Source organism: Hoplias malabaricus, chromosome 17 (genome assembly GCF_029633855.1).
Source record: "Hoplias malabaricus isolate fHopMal1 chromosome 17, fHopMal1.hap1, whole genome shotgun sequence".
NCBI lineage: Eukaryota > Metazoa > Chordata > Actinopteri > Characiformes > Erythrinidae > Hoplias > Hoplias malabaricus.
Window position 1 is genome coordinate 14,222,628 of NC_089816.1, and position 25,940 is coordinate 14,248,567.

Consider the following 25,940-nt stretch of genomic DNA (forward strand, 5'->3'; position numbering starts at 1 on the left):
AGCAAAGAATACATCAATGTGTGTTGGTTGGTAATACTGAACTGTTACCTCTATTAGCCTCAATGGATTCATAAAATTCATAAAATCTAGCAACCTGCTTGTGCTATTATTAAACACACACACCCTACACCTTTAAAAGTAGACCTATATGTTTGAGGGAAAAGAATGAATGTTGTTTGTATGTGGCTGAAGTTTAACTGGTCTGTAAGAATTTATTTATTATTTGAATGACCACAGAAACTAATTTGTAAACTAAATTTAGTTTTGTAGCACTTTTGGTAATGCAGTTACCCGTCTCCCAATTTTGGAGACATTCAACCTTAACTAAAACTAAAAAATAAGCCAATATTACCCACCTATGGAGAAGGAATAGAGCAATATCTACATCTTGGTTCTTTGTGTTTTCTACGTTTGGAGTTCTCTTCATTGTCAAAAAAAGTCCTGATACTTTTTCACTGCTGTGAGGAGAGAGAGAGAGAGAGAGAGAGAGAGAGAGAGAGAGAGAGAGAGAGAGACTAGCATATGATAGACAGACTGGAGAGCAGCAAATGGTGAGGAAACATCTTCAGAATTTTATTAAAAGTTTTTTTAAATAATGGAATTAAAAATGTTATATTAAACTCAACAAATGTTGCCTTTAACTGCAACATTTTTTTAACTAAATTGTGCTTCACCATACCTCTGTTAGCTGACCTGAGTTCATGAATCTAAGAAATCTTTTAGTTTTTTACTCTTTATCAGATATGTTTTGGCTGTGTCAGGATGGGTGCATCATAAAGTAGTGGAAATCACTCATTAGAAGTAAAGGCACATAGTTCTCCAATGTTACCAAAAAAGTTAACCCATATAAACATTTAAGCTACGTTTAGACAGTTTATATTTAAATATCTCATACTATTTAAGTACTTGTTTTTAATCATTCTACAGGTTTCAGATGGCAGCTGCCAGCCAGACCACGTGATCATAACTGAACTCCGCAGTAGCAGCTTGGAGGAGGTTCTTGACCAAAGGCCTGGGAGCACCCTCATCTACTCCATCAATGACCGCCCACCTTGGTACCTCTGTGTCCTGCTGGGCTTCCAGGTGAGAAACCTGGTTTTTTTTTCAGCATTCCATTACATTGGTCTACTTCTGAGGAAGAGATGAAGACTGTTGAAAACTCATTGGCCATATTATCAGAACCACCTAGCACATGCAGAACTGTGCAAAAGTAATTCATTTCCACTCCAAATGGTTTTTCATCTGACAACTATAAATGATTTAACAACATGAAAATCGACACTACCTGCTGCACAGTCACACAGCTCCAGGGACCTGGAGGTTGTGGGTTTGATTCCCGCTCCCGGTGACTGTCTGTGAGGAGTTGGTGTGTTCTCCCCGTGTCCGCGTGGGTTTCCTCCGGGTGCTCTGGTTTCCTCCCACAGTCCAAAAACACACGTTGGTAGGTGGATTGGCGACTCAGAAGTGTCCGTAGGTGTGAGTGTGTGAGTGAACGTGTCTGTGTTGCCCTCTGAAGGACTGGCGCCCCCTCCAGGATGTATTCCTGCCTTGCACCCAATGATTCCGGGTAGGCTCTGGACCCACCACAACCCTGAACTGGATAAGTGCTTACAGAGAATGAATGAATGAATTAAACAGGAGCTTTGTCAAACAAGCATTATCTTTGAAAACTGAAGGTCTCCACCCATTGCCTTTGTTTCAGCTTCCTTATATTTTAGGAGACTTTAAGAGGTTTTTAGAAATTTGCACAAATATTTTTTTGCACAGATAAAGTTCAGATCGCACAGAGCTATGTGTCAGAGTGTTTAACTTTCAGAACCACCAACTGACTGCTGAAACTGGGCTTTTACTTTAACTGGAACCATTAATTGTTCACCTGCACTATATTTTATTAACACATTTGTTAACTGTATTTCTCTCAATATTCTGAGATTATTCTGAAAATAATCTGACGTTATTCTCAAAATTTCTATCTTTAATCTCAGAGCTGTCATAGCTGCATTTCCATGATAAGTTTTGTTGATGTCAACAACATCAGAATAGTTTGACTGCACCCCAGATGACCCAGAAGCCAGAGGACAACCCAGAGTGCCATAGCACACCATTTGAGAAAAGCGGATATAGACTACTGTACACTCACTGTACCTCCATCATTATTTGTCCATACTACTCTTTGTTTAACAACTATTCTCTGTTTCTACACTGCTTGTTGTTTTTTGATTGCTAAAGTCTTTGCTTATACTGCTTTTAGTTGTTATTTTGCTTCAGTGTTGACCAAGTGAGGATGGGTCCCCATCTGACATTTAGTTCCTCTGAAGGGTTCTTTCTCATGCTCTGAGGTTTCTCCTGCCACTCTCTCTATAATGTCCTCTCATTCCTTTGATTTATAAATTCAATTATTACATCTTATCCCCTCAGTAATGTCTCCTAGAAAATGAAGGAACCTGTGCGTGTAAGTTTGGTAGAAAATAAATAAGTGTGTTCGCAATGATGTCAATGCCCTTTGTATACTTACAGTTGTAGACCATCTATTACTGCACAATTTTCTGCCCCTTTTACCCTATACACCATTGGAATGCACTCCCATAAGACCCACACATTATTTGTGTGGTGGACCTCTAACAAATGTGTGAAGTTTGGTTTAAATCCATGTGCAAGATTTTTAAAAATTTAAATTATATTAAAAATAGTAATAAAAAAAACACTAAAAGCACACTATTTTAGAAGCTTGGTCATTATGGAAATGGGTCAAGCAGCTGTATAGCACTTCAAAAATCAAGACTGTACCACACGGCAAAAGGTTTGGTAAAGAAATACCTCAGTTCTGGTCATGCTTTGCAGGGAATTGGAATGTTTGGAGAACTCTTAAATGGAAGAGGATAAGGGGAAGAGATGTGTGTTGAGCAGTAGGTGACATGTCTGATGAGGTAACTATGGCAATGGGCGAGACTAGGTGAGGCTGATATCTGGTGGCACTGTATAGGGTTGAAATCCATTCTCAGCACACAAATGATGTCAATAATGTAGTGGCAAGATGGTGAAGGTCCTGCTGGAACAAGTCTTTCAGGCCTAGTAACCGAACAACACATGGGCTACAGTCATAAATGCATGTACACTGAACAGTCACTGGATTAGGAACACCTGCCTTGTATATACAGTCATTGTCTATTTTACCAGCATCACTGACCATACAGGAGCTCTTTGGAGTTCTGCAATTACAGAATGTAATCCATCTGTTTCTCTGCACACATCTGGTCTTCAATGGTCACAGGACCACCACAGAGCAAATATGATTTGGGTGAAGGATGATTCTCATATGTGGTAGTGGTGTGTTAGTGTGTGTTGTGTAGGTATTAGTGGATTAGACACTTACACACCAGTGTTGCTGGAGTTTTTAAACACTGCGTCCACTCACTGTCTTCTCTGTTAAACACACCAACCTCGCTGGTCCACCTTGTAGATGTAAAGTCAAAAAAGGTGGCTCATCTATTGCTGCACAGTTTGTGTTGGTCATCCTCTAGTCCTTCAGCATTGTCCAGCAATGACAATTAGGGCTTTAAAAAATTAAGAAGCACTGCTGGGTCTGATCTACCCATACCAGCATAATACATATTAACCCATCACCACCACTTCAGTGTCACTGCAGAGCTGAATATGGTCCCCCACCAAGATCATACCTGTTCTTTGGTGGACTTGTGTGGGTCCTGACTATTAAAGAGCAGGGAAAATGGGGATGAAAAACAGATAGACTACAGTCTGATATTGTAGTACTACATAGTGATCCTGTATGGTGAGTGGAGCTGATAAAATGGACTATGAGTGTAGATACAAGGTAGGTGTTCCTACTCCAGTGTACAGTGCATATGGTAGGCTTAACTCAGGGGTCTTTAAATCCAAGGATTGAATCCACTCCTGGATTTTGGTAGGTATGGTATTATGTGGCTAATTACCTGCATAAATAATTAAATTAAGTCCTGTTATTACAAAATCAAGGATGGGAAACTGAAATCATGACCTGGATCTCCGCACCACTGGTTGATATAATGTTATGTGGTTACAATGTTGGTGTAACTCATGAACCGGACTTTGCCCATAGAGGGGGCCTGTCCTTCCCTCAAAAAGTCAATTTCTCCACTTCTGGAGTCCTTTCTTTCCTTAGACATATTTCCATGCATGATCCAACATACCTCATCCATTTGGTCTCAGAAGCATCTGAATACTTGTGCAAGGTGTGTTAGATTATGGCTGGAATGAATCTCGGTGGGCGGGTTGCTCTCCAAGAATGTGGCTGGAGAAATGTGCTCCTTCCCTGGATGAACTACTGCAGTGGCTTGCACAGCTGGACCGTAGCTCCGGTACCTGGGTCAGATCAAAGAGAAGAATGCCTCAGAAAGAAGAATGTTCTCATGAGAACATTGGAGCCTCACACTGAAACTCAGATGGTGATGGACTGGTAGTCTTGAAGGGTAGCAAAGTATCTCCTCCCCTCTGGCCATCTCCACTATGGTCCTTTCAAAACAAGTTATTTGGGTTTGACTGAAGCATGTGCTGAAACAGCATGTGCTAAATTAACTCAATAACTGACGTAGCCAAACCTGAATGACCCCACGACTTCCACGAGCCTTGCGTTAAATCGTTGAATGAGACTATATATAGATATATATATATATATACTATATATAAGAGAGAGAGAGAGAGACCTCAAAAGTGTAACCAACATATTCTTCTGTTTGTCTAGTGATGGCTGTGCAAGTGAGGTATTTGTGAAACGGTAGGTGGTGACCCAGTCTGGTTTGTGTACTCCAGACTAATAGGTCTAACACTGACACACAGTGGGGTCCAGAGGTTTGAGGCCACAGTGAAAATCTGGGAGTTATTCTTTTCCTTTGAACCTTTAAACCTCACGCTCTCACGACTTTGGAACTGATCGAATGATAAGAGGCTTTTGCACACATTTGTAATGTTCTTCAGTGCACGCTGTCATTAAAGCAAATGTGGAAAATAACAAATACCAAGAAGTTCTGACGTTCATGTCGCTATTTCAAAAGTTGTGCTGTTCACTCAAACTGTTAATTTGAGATTAGAATTTGTAATGAAAACCTATGTAAAATAACAGAAAAGATCTGTGGTGATATTATTCCACAATATCTTTGTCTCATTAAAGGCATTGTCAATTATTTTAATTGGTAAAAAGTGTCTCTGTCCAATATGCTAGGCTTGCTCTCTCTCACTGCAGAAAATTAGCATTTTGGAAGTTTTCGACAACAAAGAAAACTCCATACTTTGAAAAGCATGAACTGAGATGAGGATATTGTTCTATACTTATGTTGAATACCTGTGGTAATTCAAACAGTGAATAACAACTTATTGTTTTAGCTCAGACATACCATTTCAACTTAAAGACATGGAGCTTTTGAGCATAAACTAACTAGAGAACAGTGTTTCCCCACAATCGCAGATGTTGCTTTAATGACTTCTGGACTGCTGCATGTTTGACAATTTTTTTTAAAACCTTTGGAATTTTTAAATTAAAAAAGGAATATGTGAAAAAGTGTGCTTCAGAGATTCATCAGAAGATATCGTTTAGCATGGTGGTTACAGGTTGTAGTCTTGGGGCTGTGTTTGTTCAGTCCCTCAGGTCGCTGTGTGGATGGGTTTCCTCCAGGTGCTCTGTTTTCCTCCCACAGTCTAAAAAAGAAAGCTGGTAGGTAGATTGGCTGCTCTAATATTTCCATATTTGTGGGTGTGTGAGTAACTGGGTGAGTGTGTAAAATTGTCCACAGATATGAGTGTGTATGTGACTGGCTGAGTATGTGAGATGGTCCACAGGTGTGTGAGAAATTCTCCACAGTGTCTTAACAATCAGTGCAATTCATTTTTGTGTTTTAGTCTCAGGTGAGTGTCACTGATCTTGACCCACTGACAGAAACTCGCCAGGTACCTTCAGTATTTTAGCCATGGAACCTAAATGTATATTCCACATTAATAATGATTTTGAAGCTGTAGTGATAGCATAAATTTGGTTTTGATATTTTATTTTTCCAAGATTAAACAATGAATCTATACAAATTTGCACTCCAACCCACTTAATTAATGGAATAGGATTTTAATGTGTTTATGGTACTGTATAGGAACTAGACTCTCTTTTCAGATAGTGCGTGATAAAATGCCTGTATAAAGAAGGAATCTTATCTTATTCCATTGAAGCTCGTTCTATGACGACTCCGGAACTGATCGACTGATAAGAGACTTTTACACACACTTGTAATGTTCTTCAGTGCAAGCTGTCATTAAAATAAAATGTGGAAAATAACAAATACCAAGAAGTTCTGAAGTTCATGTCGCTATTTCAAAGGTTTTACTGTTAATCTTAGATTAGAATTTGTAAGAATCCTTTGTAGAAAAACAGAAGATTTTTAAGGTAAAGATGTTTTTCCACACACAACTTTCTTTTCCTCGTTAATAGCTTCTGGGCTGCCCCATGTTTTTCATGGAGGAAAGCAGGTGAAACAAGTAGTGTCACTGTCATACAGCCCCAGGGCCCTGTGTTTGAGGAGATGAGCTGGCTGTTCAAAAGTATGCATATCAATGAGAGAGTGTGTGATGCCCTGTGATGGACTGGTGCCATCCTTGTTCATGTTGTGTTCTTGCCTTGGACCCAATAATTCCGGGTTGGCTCCACACCCATTGTGACCCTGAACAGGATGAAGCGATCACAGAAAATAAATGAAGAATGCTAAAGCATTTTCAGGACTGCTCTCAGGCATTTGGATTTCACTCCACCAGGGGTTTTCAAATATGTTTTTAAGCAACCCACATTTTGTCCACTGATTTATAATGCAGCCCAAAGAGCACAACATCTGAACGCTTACTACATTATGAAACCAAATATACATGGCATTAGCCTACTTGTTTCTCCACACCACTATTCAGAATTAGGGTAAATCACATTTCCCAGGTTTGCTTTAGTGTAGCAGCTCTCAGTTCTTTCTGAGAAATAAGAATAAGTGTAAAACATCACTAGTACACTTATGTCTTGGTAGGTTGGTAGTTTTCAGTTCAACCTTAAGTAGTGAATCAATTACATTCTAGCACTTGGTGTTACTGAAACATTTAAGGTGAAACTGGAAGGTTAAAAAAAAAATCCAAATTCAGTTTAATATCGCAGAAGATTTAACTAGCCTGACTAGACAGTCAGTTGTTAATTTATTATAAGTTTGTTTGTACCTGGCTGATGTTGAACTTGTCTGTCAGTTTTTATTCACTGTATGAATTATACATTTGTAACATGAGTTGTCCATTTTTTAGCACTTGTGATCTGTGTTTATTTTCATGCAGTTATCGCTATCTTGAATTTAAGGTCAGTTCCATATATATATATATATATATATATATATATATATATATATATATATATATATATATGCACATTCCTGGCAAGAACTATGAGTAACCATTGGTTTTAAGGATAGCCAGTTGCTGATCGGATCATAAACTGCCACAGCAACCTTAGTGTTGAGGTGTAGGATTCAATGGAATTCAAGGAATTTTGGTGGCTGCAGGTAGGAAGAGAGTGTGGTGGGCCCTATGTGAAGCTCTAATGTCTTGTTTATGATTATAATTAATAATCAGTATTTCAATTCAAAAAGTGAAACTTATTACAAACAGAGTGATCTATTTCAAGTGTTTAATTCTTTTAATGTCAATGATTATGGCTTATAGCCAATGAACACCCAAAAGTCATTATCTCAATTATCCATTAAGTCATGGTCTCTTAGTCTGGTTCAGTAGGCTACACAATCATGGGGGAACACTGCTGACTTGACAGATGTCCAGAAGGCAGTCATTGAGGCCCTCCTGCTGTATCCAAGCATATTAATGGAAAGTTGAGTAGAAAAATGTGCAAAAGCAACAGGGAAAGCCACAGCCTTGAAAGGATTGTCAAGAAATGGCCATTCAAACATTTGGGGGAGATTCACAAGGAGTGGACTGCTGCTAGAGTCAGTGCTTCAAGAGCCACCACACACAGACATATCCAAGACATGGGCCACAATTGCTGCATTTCTTGTGTCAAGCCACTCATGACCCAGAGACAACGCCAGAAGCATCTTACCTGGGCCAGGGAGAAAAAGGACTGGACTGTTGCTCAGTGGTTTAAAGTCTTGTTTTCAGATGAAAGTAAATGTAGCATTGCATTTGGAAATCAAGGTCCCAGAGTCTGGAGGAAGAGTGGAGAGGGGCACAGTCCAAGCTGCTTGAGTCTAGTGTTAAATTTCCACAATCAGTGATGGTTTGGGGAGCCATGTCATCTGCTGGTGTTAGTCCACTGTATTATATCAAGCCCAAAGTCAGCGCAGTCTACCTGGAAATTTTAGAACACTTCATGCTTCCCTGTGATGACAAGCTTTATGGAGATGTTGGCACCTGTCCACACTGCCAAAAAATAATACCAGGTTTAATAACAACATTGTCACTGTGTTTGATTGGCCAGCAAACTCACCCTGATCTAAACCCTATAGAGAATCTATAGAGAGCTGAAACCTGCTATCAAAGAAACCTGGGCTACCATCAGCAGTACCACAGGTGGATCGCCTCCATGCCATGCCGCATTGATGCAGTAATTCATGTAAAAGGAGCCCAGTGCATATACTCTACATACTTTTCAGTAGGCCATCATTTCTGTACTCAAAATCATTTTTCTCATATAATATTCTAATTTTCTGAGATAATGATTTTTGGGTTTTAATTGGCTGTATACTATAATCATCCACATTAAAAGAAAAATGCTTGAAATAGATCACTCTGTTTGTAATGAATCTGTATAATATGAGGTTCACATTTTGAATTGAATTACTGAAATAAATTACCTTTTTGATATTATAAATTATTGAGATGCACCTGTATATACTAATGTAACTGATAACTTACTTTTTGATGTGGAATTCTCCATTGTTTCATCTGTACATACATTTCTTCTGTTCCTTTTTTAATTTGTTTATCCTCAAATTCTTTGCAGACTTTTTAATTAGTCATCTCCAGTTACCAGACAGCATATGCTCACTCTGAAAAATGAGGCATTCACACCTCTTCTTTTTGAACTGCTGCTGATGCAAAACCACTAAACTGGATAGCACTTTGGAGAAGAAGGCAAACTGTCCTGACATCTATGCCAGTAAGCACTGTGAGCAGTGATGGGGAGCCAGAGCTGTCCTACATTGGAAGAGTGTCTATTCATGCTCAGTGTTTAAACTGTGTTTAATAACATAAATATTCTTCATGTTGTATACCTGTCAGGAAATGAGTGTTCCATCACAGAGCATCATACCCTCACTCAAGCCACTCACACACTCACTAATTTTATACTTGTCTATTTTTTATGTGTTTTCTTTTTGTACAATACCCAGCATGCCTTACACAGGTGAAATGCTTACCATTTGGTAACGTCGTTCATAATATCCTCATTGTTAGCCACTGATCTAGATGCTGTGTCTGTGGTAATATAGTCTATATTAATTGCACTACTCTTTTTGTGTTTTCTTTGTTGAAAGAATATTTCAGCTGGAGAATTTATTGCAAAATTTGATTCAAAGCATTGTTCGTAAATCTCCTGTAGTCTTTCATTTCCACCTTTCAGATTCAGAATCAGAAATTGTTTTTCTTCACTTTAAACAAGAAAAGCAGGTCTGTCTAGGTTGGCACTACTGTAAAAAAACAGCCAGGCACATTTACAGCAGAGTTACTCATGATTGTATTTTTCATTTGAGTGTGACTTTAACGTTAGCCAACTACAAGTAGCTGCTCATATTTTCCTCTGCTGTCTCTTAAAAGATCATGAAGGCCTTGCTTTACCAGGTGTCTGCTTTGAGATGTTGCAGAACAACATGATTCATTTTTAAGAATCCATCATAGCAATAATCTCTCTGCCGTCAGATCAGAACATAACTGACCTTTTGCCATATTCTGTGAAGCTGTTTACTTCTGTTTTTAATTAGCTGCTGGCTTTACATCTAGGCCAACTATATCATGTAATTGCATCCAGGGAACCTTTTCCTTGATGGCAACATTTAACAATGATTTTTCAAGCAAGGATGCTGATGTTTTTTTTTTTGTTTGTTTGTTTTTTTTGTAAGCAATGTTCCAACATTCATTCATCCACTTATCCATATCTGGGTTGCTTTGGGTCTGGAGCCTACTGAGAACCATTTGACACAAGGCAGGAATATACCCTGGAGGGCATATTCCAGGGTATACACACACACACGCACACCTATGGACACTTTGAGTAGTCATTCCACTTACCAACGGGTATTTTTGGATGGTGGGAGGAAAATGGAGCACCCAGAAGAAACCCACGCGGACATAGGGAGAACACACTCCTCACAGTCACCCGGAGCGGGACTCAAACCCACAACCTCCAGGTCCCTGGAGCTGTGTGACTGCGACGCTACTGTGTGTCTGCCTTGGGCCACTGTCTGTAAGGAGTTTGATGTGTTCTCTCTGTGTCTGCGTGCATTTCCACTGGGTGGTCCAGTTTAAAAAAAAAAACACACACAAAAACATGTTGGTAGGGTGTGTAAAAATTGCTAATAAGTGTGCGTGTGTGTGTGTGAGAAACTGCTAATAGGTGTGATGCCCTGTGATAGAGCAGAACCCAGTCCAGGGTGTGTTCCTGCCCTGCACCCAATGTTTCAGAGTAGGTTCCAGACCCACCACAATTCTGAACAGGATGAAGTGGTTAAAGAAAATGAATGTATTTCTCCCTATTAAACCCAAAACTACACCTACCCTGTTTTCAGTGGGAAAGTGTTTTCCTGTCAGGCAACTTAAACGAGCTTTGAAAGAGACAGAGAGCCTACATCTGTTTAAAGGCAGTTTTGGAAGAAGACTAACGTAAACACAAGATTTATTGACTGATTTGAGGATACATTCTTTACAGAAATGAAGCCAGCATGGATTTGGAATGAATAAATCCACAGGAACAATAGACACATCAACGTCAGATGTTGCAGCTTAAATACTGTACACACCAAACATTCCATCTTTAGTTGTTTTGCTGAATGCAATGTCTGTCTATACTTTGGAGAATGGGCATTGTCTTCCCAGCATGGACTCCGCTTCATGTGACCAGTGTAATGAATCAATCACTTAATGGAAACAGATGTAATCATGGGACTAGTTATAGCTTGTACTAAGGGGGATTGTTTTGGTCTGGTTTTGCATATTTCTCATAATAGTGTGCACTGAAAAGCATTCAGGATGACTAATGATAAAAACATACTGTGAGTAATTGGCAGAAACATCAAGCTTCCTTTAACAGCCACTGAAACAGGAAGAAATGGCCAAGAGGTGTGGTATCAAGATTAGACTATTAATCACTGCAGAGCATGGCTCATTTAGAAAATTGCTGAACATTTGCCAGGACAAGAAACTTTAGCTTATGATTAGCATAATCTGGTGACTCTGAGGTTTGAGGGTGTCACAGATCTGGATCCTGATGTAAGCGCAGATTAAGTGGTCATGGTGGTGTGAAGCTTTTTTGATGAATAGCCTGAGCGCTCAATGACAATGAGATTTAACATCAGACTGCATGCTTTCTGTACCAACGTAAAATGTTAAGACATTCATCTCCAGAAGATCCAGATGAACAAATCAGCAAGAGTTCTTTAAAGCAAATATGCATTACATGTTTTGGTTTAGTATGAGTGCAAAATGATTTCAAATACAATCACCAAGTGATAGATGATGGACTTTTGTTCTGCAAAACATCCCTGATGAAGAAGAGGGGTCTTCTGCCCAGCCAAATGTTTCTAATTTGTCTGTGCACTATACTAGAGCAACACAACATTAGACTGCTGCTAAAACCAAACATCTGCATGAAGTCTGCTACTCATTTCACTCCTTACATATTTTTTTCCATCTCTTAGTTTTGACGAGTGATGTTTATGTGAAGTATCCAGTCCAGGTACTGTCTCCTGTTTTGAACCATTAAATTATGAGGATGGTGATCAACAGCCAGAATCTCAGCAGGTGGTAGAGTTTTAAGATGGTGGGAAGGAAATGTGCCACTGTTGTAGTAATATGGACCATGCCGTGAGCTGATAAGGTGAAGAAGGGCTGTTGTCAGACCTTTACAAATTGGTGGGCGCGTGCGTATAACTGTTCTTTGCTTCTGTCTCTGTGAGTGTGATGAATGATGGAATAGGGCTAGGCTCTGTGCTAGGGGCAGCACTTCATCAGCCCATAGCCATTATATGGCTATAATTAGAATAGTGTCGCTGTCAAAAGAATAACGGTATGTTGATATTTAGTTTACTACATCATTTAAACGCAACAGCTGTCCAATAGAAGTGCTCAGGATTTTTTTGGGTGTAAAATCTCTTTTTACATTGACTTTCCCAAAAGGTGAAGGTTTTTTTCCTTCTCCTGTAAAACTTCTATTTTGGAAATTGATTCTTTGGACAATGACAATATATTAGGTGTACAAATGAGTTTTGAAAAGTTTTTTTTTTCATTGTTAATATGATGGACGGCTGCAGCTCTCAGCTTTGAGTGGGCAGAGTGCTGTGGGGCTTAATGGGTGCTCTCTCTGCTGGCATCAAGGCAGAGCAGCGGTGGCAGAAGTGGTTACCTTTCTGTCATCTGTCATTACACTGGTCAGTACAACATTGGCAAAGGTGGACATTTTCCACCAGCAGCAAAACATGCAGATACTCCCAAGGGCACACAGGGCCGAGCAGGTGCAGCAGAAGCAGGCTCCTCCAGCTGGCATGCTGAGCAGACAACAATAGCATGAGCAAGCTGCTAACAGGTGAGTGGTGGCAAAAGCACCCCCGCCCCCCCGACCCCGCTAGGGGGTACATGGCACAGAGAGCAGCGGTGAGGGCCAGCAATCAGCTGGAAAAGAGGAGGGAGCAGTGAAAGCAGGCTTCCACTGTATGCATGCTCATAGATCAAGAACGAGAGCAGGCAGTTGGTCAGCAAACAGGGCTGAGCAGAGGAGGAGAAGAGTAGGGCAGAGTAGCATTTAGACACTAACTGAATGATAACCAAATGATAACACTTCAGTCTCAAGTGTGCTCTCACCATGGCACTGATATCAGGCAGACGCAGAAACATGATCTTACATCTGCATGCTCTCTCAAGAGAATGACAGGTAGCTGTACATATGTGCAAAAGGTTTAGGCACCAGCGATTGAGATTTAAAAAAAAGCTATTTATCTGAGCAGTAAGTGTTAATTTGCTAAAAAACAAACAAACAAGAAATAACGCCAAACATTAGAATAAAACCAAATAACATTATTCCAGTAATTTTTTCCAAATCTCTCCTCGTGGAGTCCGTATTATTTGAGGTTATTGTCCAATAGTTTTAGTGGTAAATAAATAATGATTTTAAATAATGTGTGCTGCTGATTTAACACATTCAATCAGATCAAGCAGAGTCTGAACAAAACATTGTTCTTCAAACTTACTATCACCTACTACTTTATAGAAAAAAATCATATATTTATTTGTTTTATATTATTATTTTGGGGCGCCACGGTGGCGCAGCAGATAGTGTCACACATCTCCAGGGACCTGGAAGTTGTGGGTTCGATTCCTGCTCCGGGTGATTGTCTGCGAGGAGTGTGGTGTGTTCTCCCCGTGTCCGCGTGGGTTTCCTCCGGGAGACTGTCTGTGAGGAGTTGGTGTGTTCTCCCTGTGTCTGCGTGGGTTTCCTCCAGGTGACTGTCTGTGAGGATTGTGTTGTGTTCTCCCCGTGTCTGCGTGGGTTTCCTCCGGGTGACTGTCTGTGAGGAGTTGGTGTGTTCTCCCTATGTCTGCGTGGGTTTCCTCCAGGTGCTCCGGTTTCCTCCCACAGTCCCACAATCATTGTGATGTAAGAGTCCAACATTAAAGCACAATATGTAAACAGTCTATAGACTTTATATGTGTATGGATAAATATATTCATTTTTTTCCAATATTTGTTATTCTGGTGATGGGACTGGGAGCACATTACCAAGGCGTAAAGACATAAAGAAATACAGCATTGTAATGGAGTTCAGCATCTAGGCGTGTGGGGCATGGGCATTATGGGATAAAATGTGACTTTTTTTGTAGCTGAACAATTTGAAGTAGAATGTGTTTTTGGCCACATACTCACATTCCCGTAGCAATGTCAACAGTGAATTTTCCCAGCCATCGGACAGATATTGCTCAAGATTCTCCCAGGAGAAAAAGAAAAAAAAAAATTTTTTCTTTCACAGAGCAGCAGAATTCTTACAGATTTATAATATAACGTAAAATAACAGCATGACTGTGAAGCATGTAATTAACACAGTGAGAGTGAGTCAGTCTTAATTACTGTCACCTTTGGATACACCTATTATATATGAACACCTTTAGCATTAAAATGAAGTGTTTCACAGCTCCTTTAAAATCAAGTTAATACAAATTTTCTTAAATTCTTCAAAAAAAGGACTTTTAGGAATGTATAGCAAATAGTATCAAATAAGAATAATATTACAAATAATTTGAAATCAGGAAAACAAGGAAAAGGAAAGACATTGTTTTTTTTAAATAAACATACTTAAAATGTTCTGACATTTGAAGCACACACTGAGCTCTACAACCTGTCATAGCTCCATTAAGGGCATGTCTTCTTTCTTAATGCTCCAAATGGAAAGATGAAAGGGGAATTCATTCGGTCCGCTATAGGGTGTGTTGTTTCCCATTATTCCTCCAGTCTGAGGGGAATATAACATGAGCCAAAGCTTCCCACTCTCTTGAGCCCATGAAGACGGTAAGATGAAAGGGAACCTGAGGAGGGGCAAGAAAGAAGAGAGACAGAGGAGTACATGGGAGACCTACCCCAACATGTGAGGGAAGGAGATGTGCAGGGAGTATAAAGGAGCACAACAAGGGGCCTTACTCCTCCAGACCTCTTTGCTTTTATCTCTCCAGCAACTTGGAGAGAGGGAGGATGAGGATTTCATGTCACTGAGAATTCCCAAGGGTCTTATACTTGCTGCTTTGCTTTTGCTTTTAGCCGTAATGTGTTTGTTCTACACCTTGTCCCAATAGTAACATAAAATGTTCAGGTTCTCTATCCTCTGATCTAAGAGCAGGGATGGTGTAGCGGTTGAAAGGAATCTAGCACAGGGAATACAGTATTAATGATAACAGGGATATAGCAGTGCTTAACAAGAGGCAAAGGGTACTCCTCCCTTGCTCGGTACGTCAACCTTCTTGGGTTTACTTCTTGGGAGTATCCTCACTATGACCTCATGTCAAACCAGGAGAGACCCATGCCAAAGGTTTCCATTTTTCCCCCAAGCTCAATAAATTTATGAAGCTTGTTGTTGGGAGAAAAAGGACTATCAATTCACAACAGATCACCCCACATCTGTCTTCCATTTCTTCATGTCTCTCTGGCTCAGTCGAGTAGCACTTAAGTCTTAGCTACATCTTTTTGTGATCATCGGTCTGCCGGCTTGGCTTAGTCGCAGGTTGTTTTTCGACAAATGCCTGCTTAGTTTCATCCTTGTTTCCCTTTTTCTTTTCTCTCTGCGTCCCTGCCTTTCCCTGAAGCACTACATTCTGGCGTTTGGTGGCATCCTGGCCATCCCTCTCATCCTCGCTGAACCACTGTGTATCAAAGACAACAATGCAGCCAAGAGCCAGCTCATCTCCACCATCTTCTTTGTGTCAGGCCTTTGCACCATGCTCCAGACCACCATTGGCAGCAGGTACCCCAAATGCCTTCCACACTTTTGAGCCAGTGGTGTAAGAAGTACACTTTCCAAAGTAAACAGCCCTATAACATGCTAAGCATGGTTTGTAATTGCACTCTGCTTTCTCACTCAGGTTGCCCATCCTGCAAGGTGGCACATTCACCTTCATCACACCAACGCTGGCCATCCTGGCTCTGCCTAAATGGAAGTGTCCAGAGACTGGCACAACCCCCGAATTCAATACCACAGTGGCGTCTGCCTCCCCGTTGGACCCAGATGAAGTCTGGAAAGTGCGCATGCGTGAGGTATGGCCAATAAATTATCATTGCATACTCAAGTTGAAAAATCTACAACAGTGGCTTCAACCCCTGCTCCTGGAGGCACTCCTGCACAAAACATTCTAGAATTTTTCCTGCTTTCAACACATCTGATCCCTGAGAATGTTCCCCTCTGGCCATGGATTGAACCCTCTAAAATTCATCCTCACTTCAGAATCATGTGTATAAATAATTTCTAATAAAAACACTCGTTTTAAGATCTTTAAGTGGCTTAAATGTCATTGAATAAATGCAGATCTATTACCTCCAAATCGCCAATCCAGTCTTAACTCGTCCCTCTGCTGCACACCTGCAATTTGAATATAATTTTGTGGCATTGTCTGGCCTTGTTAATTCTTTTTTAGTTTTTACCATCTTAAGCATTTTAAAGAATCTTATATTTTTACTTTATAAATAGTTTTGTCTTCTTTTTGGGAGGTTGTTCTGCTCCTGACTGGGAAACATCTGTTCATTCTCTTGCTCCATTTGGGCTCATCAAGCATACCTCCCTTGAGCTAATAAAGCAATGAAACAGCACTTAAAATGGTGCCCGGTATTCCCCTGAGGGGAAGTGGTGAGGTTAAGTAGACAAGCTCTTGTTAAAGCTGGTATTCAAACAGGTGTTAGGACCCGGATTGGAAAACAATGCTCTGCGATCTGCATTTTTAAAAAGGAAACTGGCTCTTAAAACGTTAAACATAAATGAACCATGCTTTAGATGCCTTTAAAATGAGATCTAGCTAAGAGCTGCACATTCAGTACAATTTTAACTAATATTTTCAAATATTAGCCACACATTTAACACAGCAATTTCATGAGATCTCAATGAGATCTCCTCCCTCGATCCATGGCTGAGGTGCTCCCAGGGCGGCTGTCTGCTGCTCCGGGTGTGTGTTCACTACCCTACCCTGAGGTCAAATGATTATTTTCACTGTTGTGCAATGACAATAAAGTATGAAACTAATAAAGTGTGTGAAGCCCTGTGATGGTCCTGCTTTCTGCCAAGAAATTCCAGGTAGCCAAATTCCGACTATGAAAAGGGCGAAGTGGTTTCAGAAAATGAATGAATGTACAAATACTGTGCTTATTAGCTGCTTATTTCAGCCAGACATAAGGAATATAAACTCACTTTCACAATTCAAATCCACACTCAAAACCCACCTGTTTAAGATGGCCTTTTCCATCTGATTGACTCAGTTGCATTGTCTTATTTGAACCTATATTTAATGGTGTCTACTCTTTTATTTCTTAATTATTTATTTTATTGTGTACTTTGTATTTATTCTGTAAGGTGTCCTTGAGTGACAGAAAGGCACCTATAAAATATAATTTATTAATATTATTATTGTTATAAAATTATGTCCTTACAAATATGTTTTTCACAATATCATAACAATGAAAACAGCACCTGTTTCACACCTGGAAAAAGAATTCCGCAATCTAGAGAAGTTTGGTTTGTTGTCAGTTTCCAGGTTGGTTATAAATAAACTTTGAAAAATATTTATCTTAAACTGACTGTGAGAGTTTGAAGACACATCAAAACAATGTTTAACCCCCTAGACCCCTGCAGAGCCAAGTGTTTCAGAAATTGAGTACATGGAGCCACTATCATCAAAAAATATTATTGACCTCCAGTAAACTGTTGCAATAAGTTACACAAAGATTTCACAACAAAAGTACTGCCATTATTCTTTAAGTGTTGAGCTCTGGGTGTATGCGGCTGCCCAGCACACTAATTACACTGTGGTTTCTCAGCAGGAAGAAAAAAACCAACTGACTGCAGATTCAGACACCCACTGTTTATTTTCAGTTTTATCATGTCCAGATTCAACAAAACTTTATTAGATGTCAGTCATTTGTTAGACAGTCCTTAGACCACATCCTCTGCATGCACTCACTGACTTAAAGCTGTGTGAAAACCTGTCTAGTTTCTGCTTCTCACACAGAGTCAGTTTCCTAAACTATTCCCCCCATCCCACACCCCTCTGTCAATTCTGGGACTGTTTCCCTTTCACCAGAACCATAAAATATAAACACACAAACATCTTCTAATAAAGTTCCATTGAACAATTGTGGCCTGTAGCATATGTGAACTCACCAGCATTGTATTTTCTACAATACAATAACACAAATTACATCACAACTAGCAACACAGCTTCATGGTCCTGAAAATGTATTTAAAGGCAAGGTCTATGATTGTAGAGAACTGCAGTTCTCTCTGGATTGTTTATGTTCAGAAGCTTCACACCTTTTAAGGTGGAAACGTATGATTGAGGAGAAAAATGCCTGTTTGTATGAGGTTGAAGTTTAACTTATCTGTCAATTTATATTCACTGTTTGATTTACCTCAGAAACTCTTTTGTAACAAGTTGTTTATTTTGTAGCTGTGTTTACTTTCATGCAGGTAGCAGATTGCGAGTAGGTTCCTACCTAAATAATGTGTAATAGCTAAATTAACCACCTATGGAGCAGGAATAAAGGCATATCCTCATCTCTTTTCGTGATTTTCAACGTTTGGACGACTCTTTGACATTTCTCTGCCATGAGCAGAAGGAGCCACATTGTTTTTTTTTATTAAACTTGTTTACTCACACTGCGGCTTAGTAAACACATTAGATCACTTTCCAACTCACAGACTAGAGGGTAAAAAATGTTGAGTGTTTTTTATTACAATCATAGACATTCCCTTTAAGTGCTGTTTTAAATATTATAGTGTGATTTAGAAATGAAACTGCCAAGAAACCACTAAATACATTTGATGTGAAAAGGTGTCACACTAGCAGTTCCCATGTGCAACAGGCATTAAAGGGTGAATTTATGAATGGTGTGTTGTCTGGAAAATATTCAGAGAACATGTTTGAAGAATACATTTAAATCAGTTTAAACTGACTGGTCCTCAGTAGTCCTGGAGTTCTTTTGCATTTTTTTCTGCAGGCCTTGTACTCCTTCAGATTCACTTGTTGTTGTTGTTGTTGTGTTGTTTTTCTCTCAGATCCAGGGGGCTATTCTGGTGGCATCATTGCTACAGGTTGCTTTGGGGTTGTCTGGTTTGGTGGGGCTGGTGCTAAAGTTCATCGGACCACTAGCCATTGCACCCACCATCAACCTGATTGGATTAGCGCTCTTCAGAGAAGCCGGCCAGAAGTCAGGAGCACACTGGGGCATTTCAGCTTTGTGAGTTAGAATATAGCATCTGTAGCAGTATTGATTTAGCTTAGCTAAGCCGCGTTTACAGCCCCATTTACCATAACTTTGTCCAGTCTATTAGCTTTTCTATCCTTGACTTGTACATACCACATAAACAACCCTGTTTTTAATATAACTGCTAATTTGTTAAGTGGGAGCTGGACTGGGTGCTTGCTTGGCACATATTTTATTTTAACATTTAGTGTTTAGCACTTTTACAGGTACCATTCTTCTAGGTATTTTTGAAGCAGGTTTAAATTGATACCCTCTAGTAAAGGATTATTAAGATGTTTTCTGAGGGTCCTGTTAGTGCCCTCCACTCCAGCCCCCAGTTTGAGGAACACTGTTTCATGCTGCTGAAGATTTTTATGGTCCAAGCCAGCCATTATACTTTTGCTAATCTTCTGAGGTTTATGACTTTACAACTTTTACATGGCTAGTGGGTTTTATTACTGAATCGTGATTCTTTAATCTGCAGTCACTACAAAGTTTAATGAAGAAGAATTAATACCAAGCAGGAACATGTGAAAAACGTTAATGAGATCTATCATGTGCAAGATCAAATTTCACACTACAAACCAAACACAAGTCATTATTGCCCATTCTGCATTTGTATTCATTGTTCAGTAAGTTCATGCATAGTGTTTCCAAGGCAAAGAAAAAACTCCTAGAGGTCAGATTTTACACATGCTGCTCTTGCACTGGTAAAATAATATGTTTTTGTAGCTCAGCTATTGTTTAACTTGAACTATTCGTACATTAATATACATTTTATTATTAAATGTTGGTTATCAAAGCCACACAAAGAATTTACTCAGGATTTGGTAACACTTTAAATTACAGCCCACTAATTACTGGGTAAGTGCAGAGTAAGTAACTGTTAAGTAAGCCATAAGATAAAATAAGTACTGAGTAAGTAAAGGGCATGATAATAGAAATATGTGTTTATTACTATTAATGTTTATTAATATGTTTGATCTTTTATCCACAGGACCGTGTGTCTTATTCTGCTCTTCTCCCAGTATCTGAGCAAGGTCAAGGTTCCCCTCATTGCTTACAAGGACAAGAAATGGACGGTCTTTCATTATCCACTCTTTAAGCTCTTCTCGGTGAGAATTATTTTTGTTTCTGCCTTAAAGGGGACAGATGAAAAACTCTCTAGTTTAGTGCGTTATTACAAACCTAACTTCCAGTGTTTTCACTGTACAACTTAATTTTAATCTTAGATTTAACCAGTTGGGGCAGAAGCAAAACGTTGACGGAGTATTAAAGATAGGTTTGAATCTTAAAAATTTCCATAATAAGTATGAGAACTGGTAACAGTTTGGTGACTCAAAAGTGTCCATAGATGTGAGTGTGTGAGTGAATGTGTGAGTGTGTGTGTTGCCCTTCAAAGGACTGGCGCCCCCTCCAGGGGCTCCGGACCCACCGCGACCCTGAACTGGATAAGCGGTTACAGACAATGAATGAATGGGGGCAGAGAAATAAGATTATGGATTAAATATGTAGAAAACAACAATGGAGAAAAAAGAGAACTGAGCAAACAGGGCTAAAATCTTCACTCCTGGGCTTTTCACTGAACTGAACAGTGGCTCAATCTCATTTAAAGGAACAGGTGCTGAAACCAGCTATTCTGAACAGGGCTTTTTAGACAGGGGGAAAACAGTGCTGTGGTGTTTGACCCTTGTGGTATCTTGGGCAAAGCATGTTAATGAAACATTTTCAAGACCCCAGAACTATGTTGACATGTGGAAAACAGATAGTATATGACTCATTAAAATCTAGAAATTATGCCTTATTTGTCCTGGCTCTATATTTTTATATCCTATGTCCACCCCAAAGCAGGAGCAGTTCCTACCACCTTCAGTATTCTATATAAAAATGGCTTTTCTTTTCTGAATAGCGTTGCTTGTGAAAGTGTTTTGTCACCATCGTAAGAAGCATGTTTTTGGCCAAAGGAGGTCCTTTTAAAGGTGTAATACCTCTTTTCAACAAGTTACCACAGTTCCCTGGAGCCATACAGCATTATCTTGGACATGCTTCAGTCCAAATACTTCAAGGATCAAACAACCCACAATTTTCCCCCTGACAACACAGCTCTGTTCAGGACAACCGGTTCCAATACCTGTTCCTTCAAACAATAAGACGCAGACAGCTCACAGCAATCAGCAGTGCCAAGCAAGGTAAAATGTATAAGCGGTGTAAGCCTACTTTTCGCAATTTATGCTCAGGTCTCTTCCTTCTCTCATATTTGCATTTTTATCTTGGTTCTAACTCTTTAACCCCATCTTTGCACTCTCACATACAAACAGGTCCTGTGATCTGACTGGAGAGATCCCAGCAAGGAAGCCTGCCAACAGAACCATTCCTTTTATCCCATGTTTTCAGAATTAGGCAGGTCACAATAAATGGACTGGGCTGTTTTATTTTACAGTTTGTGGGTGGGCATCAGATCTCCAAATCAATATGCTAAAATGCACTGAAAAAATGTATTTTCAATAAGACGTGCCTTAGCATTGTCAGGCTGAACACTATCCTTAAGACATGTTATGGCATACAACTGGGACCAAAGCTTTTACGTGTCCACACATAAATATATTACGTTTTTATTTATTTATTTTATTTTGGTAAACACACATTATTTGCACCTGTACACTGAAGATGGCTGGTCTTTGGGCTCAGAACACGTGTGCTAAAAAATGCGCACTAAAGTACAATATACAGCAGATTTTTTGGGGTATATATATATATATATATATATATATACACACACACACACACACAGAGAGAGAAAGAGAGAGACAGAGAGAGAGAGAAAGAGAGAGAGAGAGAGAGAGAGAGAGAGAAACATGATCACTTACCTCACTAGTTTTACTTCAATAGCTGTAACTACACTGTCCATTTGAAGTCTTGTGCAGGATCTAAACTTACAATTGTAGTTCAAAAGAATGTAACCAAGTCTATTTTTGAAAAAGAAAAAAAAGCATGTTCCTCCAGTTTCTCCCCGTCTACCTGCAATGTGTGAAGTAAATCCTATTATGAATATGCCTGCATTTAAGGCCTCCCATTGGTGTAGGCCTTAAAAAGGCCTCCCTATAGTGGTACCTTAAGTTTTTTGTGGGGGTGGGGGGTTCACATTATCAGGACTATATTTTACTGTCACACTTTGTCCCGGTTCTGTTCCAGTTTTTGGGTCTGTTTTGGTTCTATCACATCTTTGTTTTGCCACAGTCATGTGCCTCTCATGTGTTCTCTTGCCACACCCCCTTCTATGTCATGTGACACATGCATTGGTTTTTCTGTTTTAGTCTTAGTCTCAAGTTAGTTTTTTGTTTTTTTCTGTCTACATTCTTAGAAATATTATCTGTTTAGTTTAAATGTTGCTTGTTCTCTGTATTCATGTGTCATGTGTTTCATGGTGTATTCCATAATATGTTAATTTCTCATCCTCTAGATGTTACTAATGTTGACAGAAAGGAATTGGTTGGGTTTCAGTGTCAGTGGATGAGGCAAATAATATAATCAGTGGTCAGTGGATGAAAGCATTGAGAAAGTTATGTGTGTAACTAGGGCTTTGCATTTTTAACTGCACGCTCTCAGGAGAAGAGAATAAAGGGATTTGGTTAAAAAAAGAAAACACTCTGGAATTCGCCCAAAAATGCCTTCATAACTAAACCCGTCTGTCAGGCTTCAGAGAAATCTTTGCTGGTCTGTCAACTCTTTTCAGGACTTTTGTTGGTACAAGTGTTGACTAAAAGCCCTAAACACTGGAGGCCACTGACTTATGCTATGCGTGCCGATTTTACATGCTACAGTTTACATTAGGAAGACGGCCGTTTTTGGTTAGGGCTGTGGAGGCAACGTATAAATGGACTCCACTCCACTATGCCTCTATCTAGTGAAATTTGCGTGTAAATGGGAGCAGATTTGCAACAGTGGTAAAACGCTGTCTGGGAAATAGATCCTGTTAACTCCTTCAGGTTTGGAGGAAGTATGAAAGAATTCAGAAAGCTGGCCTTTTTTTTCCCTTTGGCAGGCCCTCTTTGGGATGTGTGGAGCCTGGCTAGTCTGCTTCCTCCTGACGTACTTCAGCGCTCTTCCCTCTTCCCCAGACCAGTATGGCTATAAAGCCAGGACAGACATCAACCTGGATGCGGTTACTAGTGCTGCGTGGTTCCTTGTACCTTACCCAGGTGGGTGCATGTTGAAGAGCCACATATGTGACCCTAGATGTTGCACTTTGTTTGCTCAGGAGATTTAATGTACTCTCTTAAATTGCACATCATCAACATTTTAGAGTCTTTAGTTCAGTCATAGATAAATATCCAAATTTCATCAAATCTAGGCTGAAAGCAGTGTGAGACTTTACTGAGATCTCCAGTAATGCTCAAGACATGTGACACTGGGAACTTTTTTTCACAGGATTAATATCTGAGCAGCAGGGGACTTCAGCTATGTCTATTTTGTCTTGTAATTTGATCTCCTTGTCGTCCAGGAGAACCTATATTGATATTGATTATTACATCCTGTCCAACATTCTGAGCGAATGAGAAAAGGAAATGTGCAGAAACTGTTGTGGTGTGTTAAAAAGCTTTAGGTCAACTCAAGAGTTTGAGTTTTTAATGTGAATTCCTTTGATTTTTCAATATTTGCACTATTTTTTGCACTACGATTAAGACCTAAACATTTAGAAGAAAGTCTGAGTGGTCTTCAGTCATAATCCAGATGTCATTCTGGAGAAGTTTACTAACACATCTACAGTGGTGATAATAGGAACCAGATGTCTGAAGAGTTTAATAACTCTAAGTCTTTTTTACAAAAACACATTGCATGTAATACCCAGAGGTGTTTTTTTTTAATCTAGCGCTATTTTATGTGTGGTAGCACTACACACAAACACAGATATATGGATGTTCTGTGGTTACACTGTATAGTAAGTGAAAAGGCTATAATTACATTGTAGACATCAAAAGCTCTGGTTCTTATCACCACAATTGTAAATAAATCAGATGTGCTGGGTTTCTCTCCATCATTTCACAACAAAAAGTTTTGAATGACCTGAAATATGCAGTCACTTTAAAGACTTCCCTTTAAAGAAATTAGTTTTTTTGTTTGTTTGTTTGTTTTAATCAAGCAAAGGAAGCTACTCAGGAAGAGTGTAAAAACTAAAATTTCAATTCACACCAGAGCCAATAATTATTGTAAAAAAAAAAAAAAGATGTAGAAAAGTTCACTACTTTGTAAAAATCCATGTCAAGGGAAATGTCTCCCACGCTTTATTGTTTCATGCGCCGTAGCGGTGCCTCTGTGGATGTAGCGCATTAGAAGAAAATGGAGATGGATTATTTGTTAGCACAGTATTCACGGGTGACAAATGATTGTAGTTTAAGAAGTCAAATTCACACAGTTTTTCCACTTTTCCAACTTAAATGTGCTTGGTCAGTTAAGACACGTTTGATGTCTGAAGTTTGCTCAGGAGCAACAAAGCTAATGAAGCTAGCATGTAACTGGAAATTATTCCAAAGCAGTTAGCCTCAACCAAAACTCTAATTCATCACACACTTGCCTCAGCCTGTGATGAGTTTTTAAATAATCCAGACTCTTTGCTTATGTGGTTTCTGAAACACACGTGTGTGTAACAGTCTGTCATCCACAAGAATGTGCAGAAGTTCAAAACATACCAAAAAAATAAATTCAATAGAAAAATACACAAAAAGCAGCTATCTTTTAATTTGGTGGCACTGGTCTGTTTCAGCTGTTGGTGGCAAACATTTAAAGGGGACAAATCTTATCCCTTTTCCACACATGCATGGCATGTTTTGTACAAAATACCTCAAGGATCAAAGAGCACAGCGTATTTTCCCGCTCTAAACAATCCTGTTCAGAACAATCAGTTTGAACACCTATTCCAGAGGACTGCAGTGTGGCACAAAGAGCAGAAATGCTTGGGTTTTATTTGTTTTGTTTTGTCATTTTTGCTTTGTATTCTGTCTTTCCCTTTCTTATTTCTCTACCCTTGTTTTTTTCTGTTTTCCTCCATTTAACTTATCTTTGAACCCTCCCATGAGTGCAGGTCTAGCACTGTAATTGGAGAGACACAGACCAGGTGGAGGGACATGGAGATTGTGGGTTTGATTCCCGCTCCGGGTGACTGTCTCTGAGGAGTTTGGTGTGTTCTCCCTGTGTCTGCGTGGGTTTCCTCCGGGTGCTCTGGTTTCCTCCCACAGTCCAAAAACACACGTTGATAGGTGAACTGGCGACTCAAAAAATTGGCTTCAAATTGCTCAAGTGACCAAAAAATGAATAGAAAATGAAAAAGAAAAAGAACCTTGTGGTCATGTCTGTGGGGTGTTGTTTACACACTAGAAGCTGTATCAATTAAAGCTGAAATGAGGAGTCATTGTCCTCACTGAACAGTTGTGATTTTAAACTGCAGTGTTCCAAACTCCACATTGTAGTGGATCTGTTATAGACTGAATATGGGCTAACTGTTTTCAGTGTAGGCATGGATTTTAGGTGGGCTGGTACATTGGCTATTAATGGAACCCAACTGTGCTGCCTATATTGAATAAATATGTGCAGCCCACCAACTCTCAAGCCTGTTTAAAGAAATATTGTGTTTTCAGGTAGGTTGCTCACATGGGTCCTAAATTTTATCCATCTTTTTCCCATCACTGAGCCTGAGGGCATTCATAAATGGGGCCAACATTTATCCCATGGGCAGA

General features: G+C 39.6%; 1 protein-coding gene across 1 annotated transcript in view; it reads left to right on the top strand.

Annotated features, from left to right (window-relative positions):
• Nucleotides 1-25,940, top strand: part of si:dkey-106n21.1 (solute carrier family 23 member 1) — a 55,357-nt gene that overhangs the window by 9,526 nt on the left and 19,891 nt on the right. Inside the window, exons 2-7 of the mRNA XM_066649612.1 lie at nucleotides 928-1,083; nucleotides 15,570-15,727; nucleotides 15,846-16,017; nucleotides 19,022-19,203; nucleotides 20,207-20,324; nucleotides 23,252-23,408. Of these exons, the coding sequence (XP_066505709.1) occupies nucleotides 928-1,083; nucleotides 15,570-15,727; nucleotides 15,846-16,017; nucleotides 19,022-19,203; nucleotides 20,207-20,324; nucleotides 23,252-23,408 (943 nt within the window). The remainder of the gene's footprint in view (nucleotides 1-927; nucleotides 1,084-15,569; nucleotides 15,728-15,845; nucleotides 16,018-19,021; nucleotides 19,204-20,206; nucleotides 20,325-23,251; nucleotides 23,409-25,940) is intronic.